This window comes from Pongo pygmaeus, chromosome 2, assembly GCF_028885625.2.
Source record: "Pongo pygmaeus isolate AG05252 chromosome 2, NHGRI_mPonPyg2-v2.0_pri, whole genome shotgun sequence".
Classification (NCBI taxonomy): Eukaryota; Metazoa; Chordata; class Mammalia; order Primates; family Hominidae; genus Pongo; species Pongo pygmaeus.
In genome coordinates, this window is record NC_085930.1 from 41,040,682 (window position 1) to 41,065,213 (window position 24,532).

The 24,532-nt window shown below is 39.9% G+C and overlaps 1 protein-coding gene and 1 long non-coding RNA gene across 2 annotated transcripts in view; one reads left to right on the forward strand and one right to left on the reverse strand.

Annotated features, from left to right (window-relative positions):
• Positions 1-24,532, reverse strand: part of MYH15 (myosin heavy chain 15) — a 103,904-nt gene that overhangs the window by 21,480 nt on the left and 57,892 nt on the right. The window contains exons 17-22 of the mRNA XM_054483603.2: positions 18,592-18,718; positions 14,329-14,447; positions 11,760-11,956; positions 8,108-8,457; positions 5,827-5,951; positions 2,883-2,998 (exon numbers count right to left, since the gene is read on the reverse strand). Of these exons, the coding sequence (XP_054339578.1) occupies positions 2,883-2,998; positions 5,827-5,951; positions 8,108-8,457; positions 11,760-11,956; positions 14,329-14,447; positions 18,592-18,718 (1,034 nt within the window). The remainder of the gene's footprint in view (positions 1-2,882; positions 2,999-5,826; positions 5,952-8,107; positions 8,458-11,759; positions 11,957-14,328; positions 14,448-18,591; positions 18,719-24,532) is intronic.
• On the forward strand, positions 9,873-24,488 carry LOC129034098 (uncharacterized). Its single transcript, XR_008501758.1, has 3 exons — positions 9,873-9,954; positions 14,347-14,468; positions 20,151-24,488. It is a non-coding gene; the product is annotated as an uncharacterized LOC129034098 (long non-coding RNA).

Below are 24,532 nucleotides of genomic sequence, written 5' to 3' on the forward strand. Positions count from 1 at the left end.
CCCACCATGCCCATTTATTTCCTATTCTCTATGGCTGTTTTCAACCTACAACTACAGTGTTAAGTAGTTGCCACATCTCTGTGGCAAACAAAACATGTAGCTAGCAAAGCATTTAACATCTGACCCTTTAGAGAAAAAGCTTGCCTAGCCTTTCAGTCAGTGATCAACCCAAAACAAACAAATGCAGTACAATAGAATAAAGAATTTCAGTGTATCATTCCCAAAAACATCTCTCTGGGTGTGTCTGGGAGAGCAGAATAGAGCTCAGAAAGACCATGCTGTGGACCAGTATGATGACTCTCACATTTCAACATTCCCTCCAATCAGAGAATTCCCTGAAGATGCAGGATGCCCCTGACCAACCTGCTGTCAGCTCAGTCTTGGGCCATGCAGTAGGGCTTGACTAACATGGCAATTATGGCAATGAGTTGGCCTTCAAGCTGGCCTTGTTTCCTCTGTCTAATAAGATGGGAAGATCAAAGCCAGCTACCAGCTCTTCTTCTCCTTCCATCAGTGACTGCATCGTCACCTCCCTACCTCTACCTATGTCAACTATAACATTATTTATTTATTATAGAAATAAATAGAATACCCTATCATCCAAAAATGTCTATGAAGCCCTGACTAGAATTTGAGGCACAGTGTCTGGTGAACATTAAGCACTCCAATATCTGTTGAACAAGTGAAACATATCACACACATACCAGCTGCTTGTACTTTTCACCCCCAACAGGCCTCCAGGCTGGGCTCATTCAGAATCAGGCCTCACCAGAGTGGAAGACATGGCTTGGCAGCAGAGAATGAGTTGAATGAGTTACCCAGTTTGCTGTACTATCATGGTTTTGCCTTTGCCTGTGGGTCTCTTTCTCTTGCTTTCTTGGTCCCTTTAACTTACTTACCAGGTCCTGTCTTCTTGGGCACCTTCTGTTTCTGTGGAGTTAATGATGGGCTATATGGGCATAGGACCTTGAACCTGATCTTGCCCTCAGGCAATATTTTCCTTGTTCTATAACTTCCCTGGCTTATCATTATTGCTTGGAATCTTGTGTTTGGCTTTTTTTTTTTTTTTTCTCCTGGCATTCTATTCAGTTTCCTTAAGATGCCCTTGCTAGCCCCAAAGTCAAACTATCAGATTAAACCTTGGCATTTTGGTACAATCTGTGCTCAGAGCAGAAAGGATCTGGGCTGGTATTTGTGATATTTTCTAAGATAAGCTCATCTTTTCTTTCTGGATCTACCTATTATAGTTATTATGAATCATTAACTAAAATTTATGAATAGCTCACCCCCCTGCCTCCAGTCCGCCCCTTCTTTTCTCAGCTCCTCATGGCTCATGCTTATTCTTCAGTTCTTTCTTCTTCCAGCCCTAGCTCTTTGGATCTCTGGCTTTTTTTCACACTAAGATTATTATAATTGGTGAACTGCTCTACGACATTCAGATGTAGCTGACGAGACACAGGCTCTCTGAGGATTCATTTCTCCTCAGCTGGGTTTATTTATAGGCACAGGTCTGATATTACTTGAAATCAGTGTTATTTGTTGCTTTTTTTTTTATCTGCACAAGGAGACATTCATTTTTATTCCTTGTGGAAAGAAGTAGGGCAAATATCAAGGCCCAGGGTTTTTGCCCTTCATCAAAAAAATTCTTTTAGACACTGACTCAGAACCTCTTAAGTAGATCAGAATTCCTCGCCACAGTCAGTCCTATAGAAGAAAATGCCAGTGAGTGAGAGCAAAGATAACTCAAAGCACATAGAAGGCCAAATTTGGCTTGACACCCTCATTAAAAAATTGACCCCCTTGAGAGTTTTATCTAAAAATGGGCTATGGGAAAGAGGTCAGTTCAATTGAACATGTTAACAGGGTTTTTTTTCTTTTTCTTAAAAAAAGACTGTTTAACAAATACATTGAAAGTAAGTTGCCAGTTGAATCTCAGGCTCAAATGATTTTTCTTGCTGACATATGGCATTGACTTAAGGGAACAGATTAGATAATATAATCATCGTTAATTCCATGTGTTTATAATTGTGCCTTTGATCTACACCGTGTGAAGTGCTTTGCCAACATCAGCCTACTGATCTTCCTCACCACCTTCTGTGACATGTAGGGGCTGCTTTTATCCCCTCACTTCACTGAGAAGCTAAGAAGTGGAATGTCTAAAGTCATCAGCTTGTTATGACAAAGCTAAGAAAAAATTCTGCAACCCATGAGTCCTGTCTAATTCAGTTTCCTGACTATTAAGACTCAGCTGCTTTAACAAGGATTCAATAAGCAGCTTAGCTCTTGGCTTCTGCTCCTCTTCAAACAAATGGCTACAGGTACAGGCAAGGGGTATGTGAAAACTTCACTCTGGTCTGAAAGTACAGCACTGAATTTTTTAATTTTTTAATTTTTTTCTCCATGGCTCAGCATTTTCAGTCAATTTCTTAATGCCCAAGAACGTGGCATCATAGGGACACGCAGAGAGTATGCACAGTCCTTATACATATAGTCATTTATTTGGTGTTATCTTGAGTCTCACGTGACAGTAGAAGCTCCTCAAATATAAGAAAATTATAAAATCTGGCAATAATTGTATATAGATAGCTAGTAAGCTCACCACTATTGATATAAAGGAATATCTGTACACAATTGTGTATAAAGGGATATCCAATTGTATATAAAGGAATATCTATACACAATTGTGTATAAAGTGATATCTAATTGTGTATAAAGGAATATCTATACACGATTATAGATATTGTATATAAAATATATAATATAGAGTTACACTAAGTTTCTTTGGTAATGCTCCAACAGGGGCCATAAAAGCAGCCAGACATAATGAGCTCTGTTTAGTCAAGGATTCAGAAATTGTTACACATCAAAATCATCTTAAATACCTAAAATTTTCTATTTCTTCATCTTTCTCTGAAAGCTTTCTTTCAAGTTCTGCTTTAGCTTCCAAGAGTTCAAGCTGGAAACGAAGAATCTTGCTTTCATTACGTTCCAGGGCTCCCTGGAATACATAAATCAAAAGCATTAAATGAAGTCCACTTTTAGACAAAATTGTATTTTTTTCCCCAAAACATATGTCGCTAATGTAGCTCTCTTAGAGTTACTGGGAGAGATATAGGTTCAAGTCAGGTCCCTAGAGATTGCAACACAGTGAGACAAGCAACTGCTTTCATTTGTCATTTCACTTATAGATTTGACATTCTTAGGTCTTTCAGCTGTAGCTCCAGAACTAGAATTTTAAAGCCTATTTTAAAATAGAAAATTTCACTCTTGTCTGTGACTATATTTAAACTTTTTAATGTATTACCCTTGACTTTTTCTAACATATTCCAACTTTGGGATAAATTTTAAAAAGTATCAGAGCTAGAACAAGGAAGGTGATAACTCCTACCTGGAATCTTCTATTAAATTCTGGACATCACGAGGGGATAGAGGAAAAGTTGGATGTATTCAGAGAACAAACAACAGGGTAGTGTCCAAATATTGTCATATGAAGAACAAATAGAGGAATTTAGGATGTACCTGACATGTAACACTCAGCGTGAGACATTAACACCATAATTGGTACCACTACTGCAAATGAATTTCTTTGACAGGCAGAAGATTCCTTGCCCCTTTGTGTATTCAAATATAGTTAAGGCAATTATTTGCAGGGATTTTATAAAGGCAATTCAATTCTAAAAGCATAGGTTTGGCTAAATCTTTAAAGCCTGTCCTGAAGCTAAAAATGTATATAAAAGAAGAAATCCAAAAAACACTTGCAGAATACCAATGATATAAGGGCATAAGGGGTGATGCAATTTTGTGGTCAGTTAGCTACAGGCAGCCCTAAGGGCAGAAGTAATTTTTCTATAGCCTCTTTTGAGGAGTGCTTAGCAGATATGACCAAAAGTAAAAAAGTAAAACCAAGTTGCAATTTTAAAATAAAAATAAAAAGATGATGGGAATTTTAATAAGACCTCCCTTGATGTTCTCTTGATACTACCTTCAATATAAAAGAAAATAAAATTGCTAACGCACACTCAAAAACAAATGCTTGGATAACAATTTCCTCAGAGGGAACAGTGTAGTTCCTTCAAGAGGAAACTGTCACCTCTAACCCTCTAAAATGCACTGAGAAAGTGAATCTTTAGGGAAGATGACCTGGGATAATTTGAGTTTTATGGCTTTAAAAAAATCTGATAAAGTTTCTCATAAAGGCTCACTCAGGAAAATAAATAACGCAATGTTACAAATACATGTCCAAGTTGATGAAGTATTTATGGATGTGGCTGAGGATAGAAGTGGAGAAAATGCGAATAGAATGTGTTGCCATCTAGTGGTACTAAATGGTTTGAGCACTACGGCCTTCCTGTCATTCTCACCCTTGACCCAGGTGATGATCGACTGAATACACAAAGATGCCTCTGTGTGATACAGGACAAAAATGGCCCGTGCCAGTTGTATTTTTCATTGGCTTGTCATAGTACTTGAAATTTCTATCATAAAATTTACTTCTTTCAGTTAAGGTGGTGGCTTCAAAAAGTCCTTTGCCAGGATAGCCAGAGAACCAAAGGGAACAAGCAAACAAAACAAAGTTCACCAACTGTGTAAGGACCAGCTGTGCTACAGGGCACCACACTGCCAACGGAAAGGAGTCTGTATAAAGTTAGATAGCCTCAGGAAACATTTATGTATAACAGGGCGAGAGCTGCTGCCTGACAACTCTATACAGAGGGTAATATGGACACAAGTGCTTGGAAGTTTCTTCTGGAATCATAACAGTGAGGTAAATTTAACAGACAATGCTTGGCACAGAGCGGTCCTTTGGGGTCTTGTTTTCCATCGCCATACCTTCCAAGAGACCCCTGCCTAACACTGACTGCCACACCTTTCAAAAATATTTTTTTCTTTTTCTACTGGTGGGAGGGTCAGGGCTGTATTTTAATGTGTCTGAGTACTTGTTCAAAGGCTGAGTCAGGAAGATGAAGTTCAGCTCTGAGAAGAGGCTACACAGGGCTTCTTAACCATCTAAGAATCATGATAAGATGACTTCCCTGTTAGTTTACCTTCTTTGGCGAAATGTCTTCTTAGAGGTCCTTTCAATTGCTAATGCACACTCAGAGATAAAGCCAGAGACTTTTCCTGAACTGTGAATCCATAACACTGAAAACCCTCCTGTCAATCTGCACAGATGAGCTTTCAGAAACAAATGTTTGACAACATCACTTTGAATCTTATTTCTGAAACTACCGAAAGTTTTTGGGGAAAAAAAATTGAAAAGTTTTTGTGACTGACTCTTTAAAGAGGGGGCAACTATGAGAATATTTATTCATTCAACATTTGACAAATATTTACTGAGCCTCTACTACACACCAGGCAATGTTCTAGGCCAGTGCTTCTCAAACATTAATGTGCATATGAACCACCAAGGGATCTTGTTAAAATGCAGATCCTGATTCAACAGAGATGGGCAGAGGGCTGAGATTCTGAATTTCTAACAGCCTCCCAAGTGATGTTCATGGGCCACATGTTGAGTAGTGAGGGTCTGGGCACTGGGGATAAACTGGCGAACAAGATAGACATAGTTCCTGTTTTTACTACAATCAGGAGATTTGCATTCACTGTTGTGATCCTGCTCTCTGAGTCTCAATTTCCTCTTTTATAAAATAGGGACAGTAGTTTGCTACGGTGATTATATTAAAATTATGCATTTGGCAGAGTGCCTAGCATATAGTAAATAAACATTTGAATATGTGTCCTTTCGTTGGTGCTGTTGCTATTGCTAGAATGCAGATCTTCTGCCTTGTCACAGTGAAAACTTTCTTTTCTCCCTGGTGATAATAATACCTCTGTTTCTTCCAGTGTCACCTGGACTTCTGTCTTCTCTTGTTCAATTAGTTTCTTGACCTTTTCCATTTCAGTTAAGTTCTTGGTCCCTTCTCTAACCTGGTTTGTCAGATTAGAAATCTCTTCTGGAGACAGAGGTAAGAAAAACAAAGTTAGTGAATGGGCTCAGTCTCAAACCAATGATACCAGGCACAACAGATTCTTCCAGCCCACTGGAACAGTGGCCTCATGCCACCCTTGGTAACTTGATGACCTAGAAATTTTAAAACGGGCATTCGTTTTTTCATATAGTCTTTTGCCATCTGAAAATTGTCTACAACTAATGGTGAGGATGGTGCTTCAGAGTATTGTACACTGGACAACCTTTGCAACTTTACATGTCAGTCCTGCTCATTAGAGCCATTCCAGGTTCCACCTGGAGGAACACAGACCTGGAGTCCCTACCCTTCCAGCGTAAGTGCTTAGCTATCAACACTAGTGGCTGCCATTGTTTCAGCCACCACTCAACACCACTGAGACAAGAACCTAAAGTAAAAGCTGGATCAATATCTGCCAGAATCCAAAGCATGGCCCCAGATAGGCCAGAGAATCAGAAGGGGCCCAAGGAAGACAGTGGCTTTAGCTCAAGCACTTGAGTGTTTTTTCCTAGCCTCTCATGAACATAAACCTTTGACAAACAGAATAGGGCATCCAGAAGTCACAAAACCTCTTCCACCTGATATTGTTATGGTCAGTTCTGCCTTTAGTACCTAACAGGTGTTGTATAGGGCCAAGTAGCTCAGAGAATTACCCAGTTCAGAGGTGGTGGAAGGAGCTCAATAGGTCACCTGCTCCTCTGGTTCTGAGATCCTGGGCTGTGATGTGATATGATGAGAATTTTTAGAAGTTACAAAGACAAATATGTTAGATGGAAATTTTCATTGCATAATAAATTCTTCTCTGAGAAGCGCTCTCCTAAAGATGGGTTATCAAGAAGAAAATCAGGGAAGAGGTTCTCAACTCTGACCGCACCTTAGAATCACCTGGAGAGCTTCGGAAAAAGCTCACTCAATATTCAAACCCCACCCCAGTCCAAAGGTGGTGCCCAGATCAGCAGCACTGGCCTCACCTGGAAAACTGTCAGAAATACAAATCCTTCAGACCTACTGAGTCAGAAACTCTGGGGGTGGGCCCCAGCCATCTGTGCTCTAACAAGCCCTCCAGCTGGTTTGGATGTAGCTAAAGTTTTCTAACCACTGTTTTAGCACCCGTCACGTCTCCATCTAGTGCCTTGATCATAGACTATGTAGGTCAACAGAAAGTAAGCTTCATTTACGCCTCCAACAGTAATAAACTTGCTTCCAGGGCATCTCAGGGTTTTCATGCACATTGCTGTTGGTGCTGGGATAAGTTGGCAGCCTCTTTGAAGGGCTGTTTGGCAGTAAATCAAAATTTAAAAATTCATTTCATTACCCCAGCAATTTCTTTTCCAGGGATCCATTCTACTGAAATATTTTTACGTGTGCATAAATACATGTATAGGGATATATAATGTAGGATTATTCATATTTGTGAATAATTGGATCTACAATGAATAAAGTCTAGTTAAATGATAGCCATCTTTATTACAAAACACTACGTAGCTATTAAAAAGCTCATGGTAGGTCTCCATGTACAGGCATGCAAAGAGCCACAAGGCACGTGGGAAGGTTGCACAGCTCAGGAGTTAAGTGCGTATATGCTGGAGCCATGCTGGCTGGGCTCAAATCCCAGATCTGTGACTTATCACATGTGAATTTGAACAAGTTACTCAACTTATGACCTATATAACCTTCATTTTACAGATGAAAAAACAAACACTAGACTATTCTGAAAATTTAACAATAAATAGTTAAACAGTGCCTGGTACATAGTATGGGCTATAGAAATATTCATTAAATCAGGAAATATATTCATATACCAAAAAAAAGGTGTAGAACAATATGCAATTTGGGTAAAAACTACACACTTGAGTATAGCATGCATGGAAAATCTTGGTAAGGTTGTGGATATCAAGAAATTCTCAGCACTGGCTTCCTTTACAAAGGGGAACTGAAGTTAAAGGTAGGAAACTAGTCTTACTTTTAGAATTAATTTAATATAAATAGCATCTAAAGTAAAAAAAAAATAAGTCAAACAGAAGTGCAAAAATTGAAAAGTTAAAACATGATGGGAATGTGAAAATGCTGAAGACAGCCTTGCCTGTAGCCAGGGCTCTCCCTGAGCTACCCGCTTCGGCTTTGTACCTTGGAGCTCAGTGTACCTTGGAGGTTCTTGTTCTCCCTCCTGAGTGTCTCCTGGCCCACGATGCTCTCCTCGTAGGTGTTCTTGAGCTTGAGGAGCTCTGTACTGAGAGCCTGAATTTCCTTCTGAGAGGCATCCAGCAACGCCTGAGACTCCTCGTGCTTCTGCTTCCAGTCAGCAAGGGCCTTGCCAGACTGCAGCTGCTTCTGGTCCAGCCTGGCTGCTGCAGAGCGGACCTTCCCGAGGTCAGACAGGGCGTCCCCGAGCTCCAGCTGCAGCCGGTGCCTGGCTCTCTCCAAGGAGGCATTTCTGGCATTGGCCACCCCCATGGCTTCAGCTGCCTCCTGCAATCTAATTGCCAGTTCCTTCCTGAGAAAGGAGGACACCCAAAGGGTGAGTGAGGCAATAACTCTCAGAGAGCTCAACAAGTCTGCCCTGGATTAAAGATAGAGCTTGGGTGCAAAGTAAGATGGCGCCTCTGCAGTGGACTTAGTGGTATAAAGCAACAGCAGCTCCTATCTGAAAGTGACCTCACTGTCTATGACCACCATCCTCTGTCTCCTGTGTGCATGGGGTCTTTACTTTCCCCCTTTGCCAACCTGTACTTGGAACTCAGAATCTCTTTGAATTCCTACAAATATTTGCTTATCCTAAAGCTCTAATAAGCAATACTGACTTGATTATTTCCTAAGAAGGGGGAAAAAAGGAAGATGTACCGAACACCCTACCAACAGTAAGCACCTTACAAATCTGTAGCCATATGTAGTCACTAAAGAGCTCCTTGGCTGTGTTGCTTCTAAAGAACACTCTCTTGCTTTTTCCTGCTTATTTTCTCTCATCATGTGGCTCCTAAACATGACACAATTCTTTCTTCTCTCCGAGTTTGTTCTCACCTCAGCTCCTCTCTCCAGATTTATATTCCCAAACCCATCTCATTATGCTCACTTAACAGGTCCTGCTGTTCTTATGGGGTTCTTTAGCCCCCATCTGCTGTTCCTTGGGCATCTCTGAGATGGAGTAGTTTATTACAGTGCTTCTTTCTCCACCACCCCCATAATATGCTACTATTAGGAATTCTAATGGATGAAATGTATTCTGTTGCTTACATCTCCTGCAGGGTTGCTGGCAGTCCCATTCTTGCTCATTCATTATACTTCTTAGATGAAGAGTACTGTATGTACCAAAGCTTTTTCTCATCTACTGCTATTAAACAGAAAAAAGGTTCTCCAGAATTAATAGGACCACATAACTAGCCCAACAGAGCAATGTGGAAATAAAGCCCCCTTTTGGTGGAATCCTGCAAAAACCCCTATGTGCTCAGGATCCAGGAAGCATCTAGGCTCTAACAACACTCTGCCCCTGGCTTCCTAACCATACTCACTTCACTTCTCTGCTTCATGTTTCTTAAATGTTAAGAGGAGATTCTGATGCTTTACCTGACTTAAGGCATAGGAGTCAAGTGAAATAATTACATATATTTTAACTACTTTAGAAATTCTTGTTGATCAAATAAAATAGGAGTTTCACTTTGGGTGACTGATCATACTGGACTGCCTGGGACTGAGGGGTTTCACCAGGTTATATGGTTTAGCTGTGTCCCCATCAAAATCTCATCTTGTAGTTCCCATAATCCCCACATGCCGTGGGAGGGACTGGTGGGAGGTAATTTAATCATAGAGGCGGTAACCTTCATGCTGTTCTCATGACAGCGAGTACGTTCTCATGAGAGCTGATGGTTTTATAAGGGGCTTTCCCCTTTTTTACTCACTCACTTCTCTTCCTGCCACCATGTGAAGAAGGATGTATTTGCTTCCCCTTCCACCAGGATTGTTAAGTTTCCTGAGGTCGCCCCAGCCATGGTGAACTGTGAGTCAATTAAATCTCTTTCCATTATAAATTACCCAGTCTTGGGTAAGTCTTTATTAGCAGTGTGAGAACGGACTAACACACCAGGACATGAGATTTTGAAAGCTAAAACAGGAAACATCCAGGGCAAACTGGACAAACTGGTTACCCTTGTTTTACCAATAACTTTGTTCTATGTTTAATATCAACTACTGTTTTGCTCCTTAACTTCCAACCATAAGCACCTACTTAGTTATCTCGAATATGTAAAGGGATATTGGAAATTAAGAAACTAAATCCTTATCCTTGGGGAACTTAGAATTCAGAAGCAGTACAATGGGTCTTAGATGAGCTTGAGTCTGCTAAACTAACTCATCATTTGAACCCCAGCCTGGAAATCAAAGCAGGCAAATCTTTAACTTCAATAATAAAAAAAGAAACCAGGACCCTAGATTGTTTTGTAGCTGCCTACCTCCCTGAGGTGATTTAAGAGGAAAAGCATAATACAGACAAAGTTTTATTTATTCAATTTCCCACCAATTTGAAAGTAAAAAAGTGTCTTCAGAGAGTACCATGTTTGCCCTTTATTTTCTTTAGTTATTACATACTACAGAACTAGTTCCAACAAACCCATGTGGTCATAAAGTAATCTATATTCTTTTGCTCTTTCCTACCCAATCCCAAAAGAAACCATCAAACAGAATGATAGATAGGCAATTTCACCTGAATTCTTCAATCATTAGAAGGGGGGAAAAATCTTACTTCAGAAGTGAATACCATATTTGGATATAAGAGGGCATCTCAGTTCAAAGCCAAAACTTTCTGTGGTCCAGAGTTTCGATAAAACACCTACTGCAGGTATTTTTAGTATCTGTCATTCTAAAGCCCTTTTTAAGTCACTGTGGGTACAGAGATGGATCACTTGGTACCCCTTCTGGGACAAAACACAGCGGCTGTTCAGCAATTGCACAGCAATGCCTCTCAAAGATTTAGGTGAAGAACTGAAAAACATTATTTCTGGTTGAAGCTAAAGAGAAATGTATTGATCTTCCCTGGATTTTTGCCAAGCTACCAAGCCAGGGACACATTCTTTTGAGTAAACCTTTAATGATTATAAGCTGGGGTTTGACAATTTCTCTTAAAGATACAGTTTCCTGGCCTCTAAGCAAAATGCTTCAGTTCTATACCCTGGTACTGAGTCTCAATTCAGCTGTGCCCCTAACTTGTGTAACTCCTAAGAACTTTTAAAACCTTTACATAGAAATGGCTATAAAATTGATATTCTAACCTTAGGGGTGGCCTGGGGATGATTTCTTTTCAAAGCAACCTTTGTCCTAGAAGACATGATGACAGATCCTAACATTTTTTTCCAGCTTCCCTGTCCATCTTCACAGACTACTTTGTAGTCTACGAGTTGTAGACCAGGGACACAACGACTTTGATGGAGACACGTACACACATGGACTCAATTATTATGGTGTTACAAATGAAACACAGGGTTTTAAGCAATAGCCTATTTTCACGCCATGGCTCAAAGTCACATCTTTTATGAAAACTTCCCTTGTGCCCCTAGAAAGAGCCTCCTTTCTCTCCCCAGGACCTCTTTATAGTCTCTGTCACTTTGTATTATACTTTTTATATTTTTAGTCCCTCTACAGAGTGTGCTTCTTACCAGCAGTGCACATTTCAGCTTTGGTTTTGGGCTTGTTCCTGCACTCGGCAAGGATTTGTTAAGTGCATACCACGAGGCCTTGGAGACAGAGTCATTATTCTCATACTGCTCCATGTGACTAACTCCAGGTTAAGGCTAGCCTTGCCCTACTCACTTGGCATCCTCCAAGTCTTCTGTTCTCTGGATAACATTGTTTTCATACTTCATTCTCCATTGCACCATTTCAGCATTGACTTTGGATAAGGTCCGGTGCAGCTCAGCCTTGACCTCTTGTTCTTCCTCATACTGCTCTCGTAGAAGGTCACAGTCACGCTGAGCCTTCTGCAGGGCATGGGCCAGGGCACTCTGGGACTGTAGGGGACACACATTAACAAAAAGGGCATGACCACCATGAGCAACACAAGTCTTGAAAGTAAGCTAATATTTTTTTAGGTAAGATTAATAACAACCTGCCACAAATTCAAGCTGAACCTGAACCTAGTAAGATAACACTAGCGAGAGAATTTGAGACAAGAGAAAGGATAGATAGTATCTAATTGCTGCCATTAAAACAGGGAAGGGAATTCTATTTAGAGAAATGCCAGCTTGGCTCTGTGGACTTAGACAGGCCTGGAATTCTAGAAATAGTGGAGAATACAAGGATAGCAAAGAGAACATTCACTATCATTTAGGCAATAAGATTTATATTTAGCAATATATTAGACTCAGAGCTTGTTCGAACCAGAAAGAACCACTAAAATTTAGCCTTTTCATTCCACTGATGAAGAAAATAAAATCTTTTATTTCACACTGAAATCTCTAAAAACCTCAGCTCCTAATACTTCAAAATAGTACTACAGCCCAATAGAACTTTCTGTAATGGTGAAAATGTTCTCTATGTACGCTGTCCAATATGGTAAACACCTAGCCACATGTGGCTACTGAACATTCAAAATATGCCTAGTACAATGTGTGGTCAAAACTGAATTCTTAATTTTATTTAACTTTAATATAAATTTAAATAGTTACCTGTAGTGTAGTAGAGGCTTCTATATGTATTGGACAGCCCTGCTGTGTTTAATAAACATTTTTATCATTTAAATAGTAATCCAGCTAACCTAGCAGCATTATTCCCCCTAGACAATCTAGTGTGGAAAGAACATTAGATCCTGACGGGTCCTCAAGGGTCCTTTATGCAAATTAGAAAAAAAGCACATTTTCAGGAAGATACAGCTCTGAGGGCACAAGGTTTAGTTAATGGCAGCCTCAGCCAGACCCCTTTGGGTGGTAAATGAGGAGCCACAATACACAATGACTCTGAAAAGGTTGCAGGCTTTGGAATCAGATAAACTTGAGTTCAAGTTGTGACCTCTCCTCTTGTTTAATTTTATTTTTCTTTAAAGGAAAAACTTTTAAAACCTTTATGTGGCATTTACATGGCATATATTTAATTATAGAAGTAAACAAGACAAAGACAAAATCCCTGCCCTAAAGAGCCCAAAAGAAATAAGGGGATACACAGGCGAATACATTAATAAATAAAATTTCTAATAGCAGTAAAACAAACACAGCAGATAAGCACGATCTAGAATGTTTGGCTCTTTCTCGTCATCCCCCTAAGACCTTGGGGAAGGGCCTTTAAGCAACGGGAAGGGCAGTTATAAAAGTCCTAAGGCAGGAGTGATGGTGCCTGGTTTAAGAGGCAGAAGGGAAGCCAGGGCAGCTGGGGGGAGTAAATGAGGAAAGCAGATGTAGGAAGTAGGTCACAGAAGGAGGCTGGAGCCAGATCAGGGGGGCTTGTAGGCCAATTGGAAGTCACTGGGAAGGCAGCCAGAGAGATCTTCTAAAATATAACTCATTTCACTATGCGTTTAAGTTCCTTCACAGTATATCACTAGGTGTACGACCTTGGACATGATATTTTTCTTCTCAGAGCCTTGGTTTTTTCATATACAAGAATGCAATTCTATCTGCTTCATTTGACTGATATGAAGATTGAGATAACATGACAGAAGTATCTGGTATAATGTCTGATGCACAAACAATGATAAATTTTTAAATTTGTGTATAATACAGAAAGTATGGAGAGTTAAGGGAATAAAATGGTACAGTATTTTAAAACAGACTCAACTACCTGCGTTTTCACAGTATACACCTTCATAGTATGGTCATGTACAAGTAAGATACTTTGGGGTCTTAGTAATAAGATGCCTTGACTATGAACTAAGAATTCATTTAAATATCAGGGCTCAAAGAATTCATATCTCATGTTAGTCACTATGCTTTCATCTTCCAGAATCACTTTCACTGGAGTCACCTTCTAGCAACATTATATACTCATAGGAAGAAATGACTAATTTCTATAATTTATTGACAATTTAAAAGTAATATTGAGCTAACCCAGTCCCACTTATTTTATTCTAGGCTTTTTATTTAATTTCACTTTTTTTATGAGCAGTTTCAGAATCAAAATCCAGAAAGAGCTTTGCTGCCCTTCTGTTCAAGTACTTATACAAGATGGAAACACACACTTTGCTTGCTCTGAACCTGCAACGAAGCAATTTGAATCACCGAGGAAGATCCTTCAGTCATCAGGGTTCTTCATGGCATGGTTTTTCCCACATAACTTCTAGGGCATTTTCCCTTCTTCTTTTACAAAACATCTTCAGGCTGATTCATCAAGCACTATTTTTTTTAAAAAAACACACAGTCAAGAAACTAGTGAGAAATAATAGATACATTACTTTGGTCTCCTTTTCCAGCTGCCCTCTCAGGTCTTCAATCTGCCAAGTGAAGTTGCTCTTTTCCCTGGAAAGTTGGTTTATCAGAGCCTCCTTCTCTTCAAGCCTCCGTAGGAACTCGCCTACAGAAAGATTTCACAAAAGTACGTAATTACAGTCTTCCTATCTATTGCCTCCTTCACCTGACTTACTGACTTTAAGGGTAGCCAGAATGACTCCTACCCACATATTTTTGATATTTAGGAAGGGTCTGAGAGTCCTATTATTCAGCAAAACCGTGGCAATGATCCTTTTCAGGACTCATAAGAGAGTCCTAAAAATGAACTGATTTTTAGTAATAAGTATGAATCGATAACAGATGATATTAGTTACTATTTATTGAGAAACTTCTATGCTCTAGGTACTTAACGTATGTTATCTAGTTTAATTTTCATAACTCCTTGATAATGTAGGTATTATACTAACCACTTTGCAGAGGAGGAAACAGAGCAACTTAAATATGGCTGAAACAGAAACATACACAGTTCGTAATTGGTGAAGGTAGATCCAAATGAAGTTCTTGAAGACCACATTCTTCTATACCATACTCCCTTGTTTATGATATGTGGCTTTGTACACTTCTGTCTATATAATTTTTAGATCATTATAACTTTTATTACCTCACTTGTAAAATGAAGACAACAATAAGATTCTTAATGAAAACTAAATTAGTGTGAATATATTTTATAGACTGAAATGCTAAATAAATATTAGCAGTAGTCACTAAATGGTAGGATATGTGACGATGAGAGGGAGAAATTCTATCATACTCTAGTCTATCGTCCCTGCTTAACTTATCCTATTAATTATAGTCGGGCCTTCCATATCTGTAAGTTCTGCTTTGTGGATTCAACCTACCAAGGTCCTACAATTTAACTCAATTCTGACACTATTTTCCTGGAGACAGTGTCAGATACACACACACACGTACAGGTATATATATATATACACACACACACACACACACATACACACCTATATGTACATGCATATATCTTTTTATAAATCACATCGCATACAATATTTAAAAAATCATATTTGTTAACATCACTGCTGAGCTCATCAGAAAAGTCCAAGAGTTGAGAGCCATCAACCTAATGATGGCATATACATGTTTTCTAAAATATAATTTTTACCTAAAAGCTCCTATTTTGTTATTGGCAACAAATGTTATCAGTTGCTTTCCTTGAAGTGACAGGTTTCCTTTGTTCATTTTTGAGAAATCATCTGCCAAACATGTAAGTCTAAATAAGCCTAGTTTGTTTGTCAGTCGTTCTTTCAAGTAAAAGTGATACTCCCCGAAAAAACTACTAGCTCAGCTCAGAGCTTAATCACACATCTTACTCCAGTATGAAACAGGAGTTCTTTATGCATACTTCTTGTTTTGTCACACAGTATAGTAAATGATATATACTCAAGAGTTGAGATGTAATAAAATTCATTTTTCCTGCTTCTTAAGGACATCCTTAAGTGAAACTGACTTTTTAAAAAACTGTGAGTACACATTAGCGAATACAATTTTTACCAGTATGTTTTCGTGCTACTACCTTGACTTGTGATCAGGCTGCAGCAATTTTAATCATCGTTGCTTTTGCACCATCAATACAAATGGCAAAAGAATTTAAGTTGCAAATAGTATCTTAGTATTATACTAAAATAGCTTCAACCTCATAGACCCCCTACAGGCTCTTGAGAATCACTTGGGATATTTGAACCAAACTTTAAGAGTATTTGGATGAAAACATCTTGTGGCTTTTTTTTTTTTTTTTTTTTTTTTTTTTTTTGGACAGAGTTTTACTCTTGTTGCCCAGGCTGGAGTGCAATGGTGTGATCTCAGCTCACTGCAACCTCCACCTCCCGGGTTCAAGCGATTCTCCTGCCTCAGCCTCCCATGTTGTTGTTGTTGTTGTTTTGTTTTGTTTTTTGAGACACAGTCTCACTCTGTTACCCAGGCTGGAGTACAGTGGTTAGCTGCAACCTCCACCTCCCGGGTTCAAGTGATTCTCCTGCCTCAACCTCCCAAATAGCTGGGACTACAGGTGCCCACCACCATGCCTGGCTAATTTTTGTATTTTTTTGGTAGAGACAGAGTTTTGCCATGTTGGCCAAGCTGGTCTCAAACTCCTTGCCTCAAGTGATCCGCCTACCTTGGCCTCCCAAAATTCTGGGATTACAGGCATGAGCCACTATGCTGGTCCAAAAACATCTTATTTAAAAGGATTCTGAATAAATATAAATCCACTAGCTTGTTGAGACTAATATATCACATATATATCACATGTACTATTGTTTTCCTCTGAAAGCAGAGTATGGTAAGCTGACAGGACAGGGCATGAGAAAGAAACTTTGGTGGTAGCCACCAACAAAAACAAAAACAAAAAAAAAAACAAATAAACAATCTGGAGCGTGGACCCAGTGAGGGGAGGATAGGCTTGAATAAATTTGTACTTCGAATTTAATTTACACAAAAGCCAACCAAAAGGTAAAGTTAAAAAAAGGAAGAAAAAAATCCTGCAGCCTAAGCAGAATTATCATCTCAGACCCACTTTTATTTTACTCACTACCCACTAATTTCCTCATCAAAAATGTGAGTAGAAAATTAATGCCAATAACTAGGGGTAGACAGCCAATGCCTATCAAAACGGATTTTACACAGCACTTCCTTTAGGGCCAGACATCCAGGTATTCTCCAGCTTTGTGTCTGGACTGTGGAGTCTACATACCAACTAAATCCTAAATAGCACAGATCAAACTGGGGGCTTCATAGCAAGGCCAGGTGTCACACACCCCGTGGGCAGTATAAGAAGAGTCCTATTTAGTGTCCTTAATAGAACCAAAAACACTTCCTTCTTCTAGATTTCCAGGTTTTTAGTTTTATCAACTAATTTTTATTTAGCTCTCACCCTAGATTTAGCATCTGGAAATAGAGGTGTCTACTGGAGGAATTTTGTTATATGTAGCCCAAATGTGTTCATTCTCTTTTTAAAACTGTGTGCCTCTTAAGCATCAAGAATACGTTATTTTCATTGACCTAAGAATTCTATCTCTCAGAATATATTACTAAAACTGATTTTAGTTATAGATAAATATCTAGCCACATGCTGTTCATAGCAGAGAGGCAAGTCAAGTTGCAGGCAAGGTTAGGTTTAGTCAATCTCGATGAATTAGAAGAAGTCATTATAAATGACTGAGTATGCAAAATACAAAAGCTTAAGATAAATTGAAAAAGAAAAACCCCCAATAGATTGCTACAATGTAATAGATTGGAAAAACAGAAAAAAAAAATCCATAGTGGTTGATAGTAATGAATAAACTATGGGACATTTTTCTACTTTTAATTTTTTTTATCAAATGTTTATGGAGGATCAATAAATGCCAGGCAGTGTTCTAGATGATTGACATACATCAATGAACAAAGACCCTTGACCTCATGGAGCTTATATTCTGACAGATGGAGACAAACATATTTATTGTGTCAAATATGTAGTTTGAACTTAATAAATAGTATGAAAAGAGAAGCTCTTGAGGAAATGAGTTGACAGTATTCAAATGTCACCTTCTCAGCAGGGCCTATCCTGACTTTGCCCAGATCTCCACTTGATTAACCCTTATCCCCAAGTCTTTCCAGAATTAATAAGGTGTTCCAGGCAGAGTAAACAGCTAGAGCAAGACTCTAGGGTGGGAGTATGCCCGGGGTGTGCAAACCACAGCATAGAGGTCGATGTGGCCAACGCAGATTGAGAGAAAGGGCAAGTAGGAAAAGAGGTCAGAGAGAATGGGGTCCAATCATTCAGGCTCAGGTAGCCGGCTGTACAGACCATTGCTTTTACCAGGTGTAAAGAGAGATGTAGATTCATTATCCAAACATTTAAAATTTAAAAAATTTTAAATATTCAATGAGGTAGAAATTGTAAAAATGTCATGACTAGCAGACTGTGGATTGCCCCTCCCATCCTTTGATCTTGAGAGTTGCTTCTACTGATGGCATATTATTATAATTTTCTACTTCTTGGAAGGGAACTAGGCAGGGGTTCCCAAGTGGCACAGAGGTAACACTTCCTAGACAACAGGCATGTGTGTGGCAAAGCTGCCTCAGAGGCTGCATTCCTCCCCTAGGATCTTCAGATGCCCAGTCAGCCTCAGTGGGTAGTTCATTATCTCAGTTGTGCCTTCATGAGTCTGCTGGGATTGAGAATTGCCTATGAGTCAAGCAGCATACTTACTTACCACTCTCACTCCACAGCTTTGTCTTTTGTGCTGCCAGGTCATTTGCCAACTGAGTCACCTTATCTAGCTTTGCAGTTGCTTCATTCAAGCGCTCTTCATGTAGAGTACAGAGTTTCTCAGCATTTGCCTATAAGTTGAGAAAGAAGGGCTGGTCAGGGCTCACAGAGGATACTCTGAATCAGCTGCACAAAGGAAGAGGTGAGGAGTGGCTCCGGGGACCCGCATGCTCTCTTCTGTAGTAAAGAGCTCAGCCAGCACTGGGAGATCACATCTTCTGATTTCAGCAAGTACAATTAACTCTAGGGTCTGGACCCCAAGAGGCCTAAACTTTGCAGAGTATAGGTGTCACGGGAGACACCCAACTTCCTGGGTATTAGGATCCTTTCTAGAATTATTTACTTTTCTGGAGAAGCAAACATGTCAAACACTAATGAGATACATGATCCTTTCCTGACAGTACATATTGAACTGTCTTTTTCACTGGAATATAACTCTCATGAGGGTAGAGATCCAGTTTAAAGATATACCCCCTATTGTCTAGAATAGTGCCTGGCACGTAGGAGAGCAATATGCAAGGGCGGAGGGGCAGAGGAAGGGGAAGGAAGAGAAGTAAGAAAGGGAAGGAGGAGGAAGGAAATCTAGAAGGCTGCCCAAGCAGGACAGAAGAAAGTGGATGGATCTAAGCCGCAACAGCCTAGTAACAAAATGTGAGCTGCCAAAGCAACTGTACCCTCCTGATCACTATGGCTACAATCTCAAGATGACCCTGTTGGGTTAACACTTCAATCCCCAAACCCAACTTCTCAGAATTGGCTTTTCATGCCTGGAGAAAAAGATATGACATTGGCCTTTGCACTTTTACCCAATTAAAGTAACCAATCTAATCGCCAGACTCTTGCCACACTCTGAGAACTCATGCTAGTGGTTTTGAGACCCAAGATCCTCAGACAGGACTAAGAGCTGCCAAATGTAAGATGAGGTATCCCCTTCACATACAAATTAACTATAGTTTGCTTTCTTATTATTTATATGGTCAGAAACAGTAAAATTATGTTGGTGGTGGGCTTCCATGGTTCTACAGATTTTACATAGCTGTTTTAATGAAATTCATGTATAAATTATCTTTTTATTATCTTTTTTTTTTTTTTGAGACAGAGTCTCACTCTGTCACCAGGCTGGAGTGCAATGGCACAATCTTGGCTCACTGTAACCTCCACTTCCCAGGTTCAAGCGATTCTCCTGCCTCAACCCCCTGAGTAGGTGGGATTACAGGCACGCGCCACCATGCCCAGCTAATTTTTGTATTTTCAGTACAGATGGGGTTTCACCATTTTGGTCAGGCTGGTCTCGAACTCCTGACCTTGTGATCCACCCGCCTCAGCTTCCCAAAGTGCTGGGATTATAGGCGATCTTTGAATTCCTTCCATCTGCCCCATCATTGGTGATGATGATGATGACGACACTATTAATGATAATAGCAGTAGCGGTTAATTTATTGGGTGCTTGTTACATACCCAGCTCTCTTCTGAGCTCTATGTTTTAAATCTCAATTAATACAGCAGCCCATGAGGCCTTTGTCTGTACAAAGAAAGTATGCTATGGAAATGGAAGAACTGGGAGACAAAGAAGAGATTACACCAATGAAATTTTGAGAAAACAGTGAGGTCTGGTGAGATGATGAAAGCTGATGGTGAGCCTAATAGTTTTCAATGTTAACCTAATTGTTATGATAGAGCAATAGCCAAAGGACCAGGAGTGTTTCAAAGGTGATGCCAAGTTTAGTCGTCTGGAAAACTTCTGTATCAGCCAAAACCTAGGCCATCTCTACCTGGAACCTATGCTCTGTTTAAGATTGCTTCCTTCATGCTATGTTGCAGGACTTTTCCTTAGTTCAGCTAAAGATGGGGTTCTTTGTCCCTGGCCACAAAAATTCAGGCTCACAGACAATTTGAATGGTGAGTAAGACAGGGTTTGATTGGGTGAAAAGGAAGAAAAGGGGGAAACAGGGACTCTCACAAGGCCAAAGTCCCTGCTTGAGCTCTTGCCACCCGCAGCTTGAATCCCAGGTTCCACACAGGAAGAGGAGGGGCCGGGTTCCAACCCACTGCAAATGGCGTGAACTTTCCGAGGCTCCACTCCAGTGGGCAGGCTGGTTGGAGATTCTCCAGGGACCCCCTCCCACCTGGCTGTCTCACTACTAATGGCTATTCTCTGAAAGACTACTGAATTATGTCTTCTTATATCTCCAATGCAGTGTTATGTAGTTCCAGTTCACAGATGTCCTACAGCACACCCAGGCTTGGTAGAAACAGACTTAACAGAGATTCAATGGCCAGTTTCTCGAATGATGCCATCAGCCTCACATAGGTTAGAGCATTAATGTTAAATGCCAGACATGCTCAATTGTCCCCACTCTCTACTCCTAACTAGAAGAAAGCTATAGTAGTGATCAATGTGACAGTTTTTAGGTTGTCTGCACAGTTTCTAATTATATGTTGAATTTGTTTGCTCTCACTTCTGAAAATGACTTTGACAGTCAAAGTTGGCATGCTCATTTTCTTCCTCACGATATCTCTCAAAAGTTCAGATTGCCTCTTTCTACAAATGAGAAAACTGAGCACCAGAGAGGCTAAATAACTAGCCCAAATTCACACAGCTATTAAATGTCAGAATTGGAATTCAAACTGAAACTGCCTGTGCAGATGCACACACACACAGAAAATGTCAAATATTAGATTTCTAAACATCTGTTGTATGAAGTGGTGATAAAGGAAATATTAAGGATTAATTGACTTGATGTCCTAGGTGGCCCAAATTGTCATGAATCCTGGGTTCCAGAGGAAAATGGATAAAAATAGGATGATTATGAAAACCATTTTTATTTTATGATGTCTCCAATAGTAAATGACCTGTTAACTGAGCCAGGAGGAACATATCCAGGTGTGAGAAATGGCATCTGTTTAGGGCCCTGAATATGTTGTGCTATGCACCTGTGTGCTTAGGGTGAAAAAGCACAGATCTCTACAAGACAACTTAGTCAATGGTGCGTGGAAATGGTAAGAAAAAGAGCCAAAAACTTCCCAGTTTTTCAAAAGAGGTCTCCATGTGGTGAAGGCCAGCTGGGCTGTGTGTATCTGTAGAGTGGGCAGCCCACTTGGACAGATAGAAAAGGCACTTGCCCTTAGGCATAGCTTCACATGGTAGGTATCCACATAGGCACTGCTAACCACTGGTATAGTGTTTCCATGTATAAAGTATTTTCATAAACAGGATCTGCAAAAAGACAATTAGATTGTTTATCTAACAGTGGCCTATACAGGGATATAGCATGCAAAAGAGTTGTACCCTCAAAAGAATTTTTACTTTAAGCATAAGGATAAGCGGTATGTTTTGATACCAGGGATGAGAAGGTTAATAGAATAAGGCACATTTATCTTATAGTTGATTCTTAAAATGATGCATAAAAATGCTGCCTCCCACAAATGCAGGGACCAATGGGAATTCAAAATAATCAAGATAATTGTGAAATTTCCTATAACTTCTAAATTGCCCTGAGCCTCTTTGTCAGCATAATATGCTTTTGAAAATGCTTCAGTCTCCACTGTACCACTGAGCATTGGCATTCTTGCCATTATAATTCAGAAAATGATAAAGTAAACAATTCAAGGAACAGTTTAGCCTAATGTATATGCCTATGAGAGTTAAGAGAAACAATTTATCTTGCCAACAAATATTTAAAGCAGCAACAGGACATGCTCACCAACAGACATACACAGGATTTGGAATTGAAGTTCATCTCTTCCATAGAATTGTGTGACCTTGGACAAGTCACTGAATCTATGAACTCCAAGAGGTATATGTAAAAGTTGATGCTAGTAATTGAGTGCAGAGACTCTACAAAGCACTGTACTAAACATGAAAAATGAGACCTAGTTTCTGCTTTCAATGTTAGCAAAGTTAAAAGACTAGATAATGCATAAGTATAAAGAGGGACCCCAAAAGTGCTACAGGAACTCAAAAACAGGTAAGTCTTTAATGCAGGAGGTTGAACTTGAGCATTCCAAAGAGAATAATTAGTTTGGAAAAGGCAGATTGGTGTAAAAATGAATATTTGGTTAAAGGCAAGCTGAAATGGAAGGTCCATGAAACAAAGCAATGGGATCTAAAACTGGCAAGACTGGTTGACTCTGATCAAAGGTTACAAGGTACCTCAAAAGCAGAAGTTTGGAGTTCATTTTTAAGCAGGGACATAATTCAATAAATCTGTGCTTTATAAATATTCTAAATACTTTACAAATATTAATTTTGGCATATAAATATAGGATGGTTTGAAAAAAGGAAGACTAGAAGCAAAAAAGATAATTTAGGAAACCACTGCAGTAATCTACTTAAAAGTAGAGAGACCTACATGGGAATGGGAATGGAAAATTATGAGATGGTAAACACTGACCTGCTGCAATAATTGACTGAAAAGCAAATAGGGAGGGAAGAAGTGGTTGAGACTTAGAACCTGAGTTATAAAAAGAAATCAGGTGCCAGTGACAGAGATGTTCAGAGGAAGTGCCAGCTTCAGGAGAAATAAAGACACATGGCAGGGATTAAAGGAGTAAGGAGGTAGTGAGATACACACCTACCGCTAGAAAAAGCCTATATTCCCATGAATGGAACATTAAGAATCATTCTGATGAGGGCTCACAAGAAGAGGAGAGCTATAGAGAGAGAATTAATCTTCTTAGAGATAGTTGGATGACTGTGATTACAATGCTGGTAGTAACACGGACAGTAAAGGCAATTCTGCTGAGGTCTTAAATGGAAATGGGGAATATCCTATTGGAAACTGGAAGGCAGACCATCCTTATTACAAAATGTCAAGGAACTTGGCTGAACTATGCCCTAGTCCCTTGTGGAAGGCAGAATTTAAGAGTCATAAACTAGGATATTTGGTGGAAGAAATCCTTAAAGAAAGTGTTCAGGGCTCCATGGCTTCTCTTGATTGCTTAAAACAAAGTATGAAGAGAGAGAAATAAAGATGAAATGTATAATCAAAGAGAAGCAGAATTGAAAGATTTAGAAAATTCTCAGCCTGGCCAGATTGTGAAGAATAAAAAAGTATTTTCAGAAAAAAAAAAAACAAAACCCTGAGGCTGTAGACAACCAAACATTTGATAAGGAAATTAGTAGGGATAGAAAGAAGACAGGTGCTATTCATCAGGACAAGGACAATGGAAGAATGACCCTGAAGGCATTTCTGAGACCTTTGTGGCTGCCCCACCCACAAAGGCCCAGAAGGCCAGGGCCTTGATGGAAACATGATTTCAAGAGAGGATTCCCGTGAGACCTCAGAGCTTGCTGCCCAGGGCTGCCTCAAGTCTTTGCTCCCCACATGCCAGTTCAGTGCTCCTCTGCTACTCAGGCAGGCCCAGGTTCAGCTCAGGTCACCACTCTGGAAGGCACATGCTGTAAACCATAGCAGCATCCATACAGTGCTAACTCTGTAGGAGATATGGAAGCATAGCTCCTCCACCTAGATTTCAAAGGATATTTTGGAGAGCCTTGGGGTTCAGGCAGAGAATTGCCATGGAAGCAGGACCACTGCAGAGAGCCCCCACTATGGCAGTGGTGGTACTGTGAGGGCACAGCTGCCCCCAACACCCCAGACTTGTAGAGCCACTAGCATGCAACACTAACCTGGGAGAGCCACAAGCACCCAACTTCAATTCCTGAGAGCTCCTGCCAGGGGGGCAGTGCTACGTGGGGGCCTGGGGACCCAAACTCCACCCCAGTATGTCCAGAAGGTCAGACATGGAATCAAAAAGATTATTCCCCACTTTCAAGATTTAATGTTGTTTGCTTTGTTTTGTGTTGGGCTTTTCCCTTTGTCACCTCTTTTTTCTTTCTGATTTCTCTTTTTTTTTGGAATGGGAATGTCTATGCTATGCCC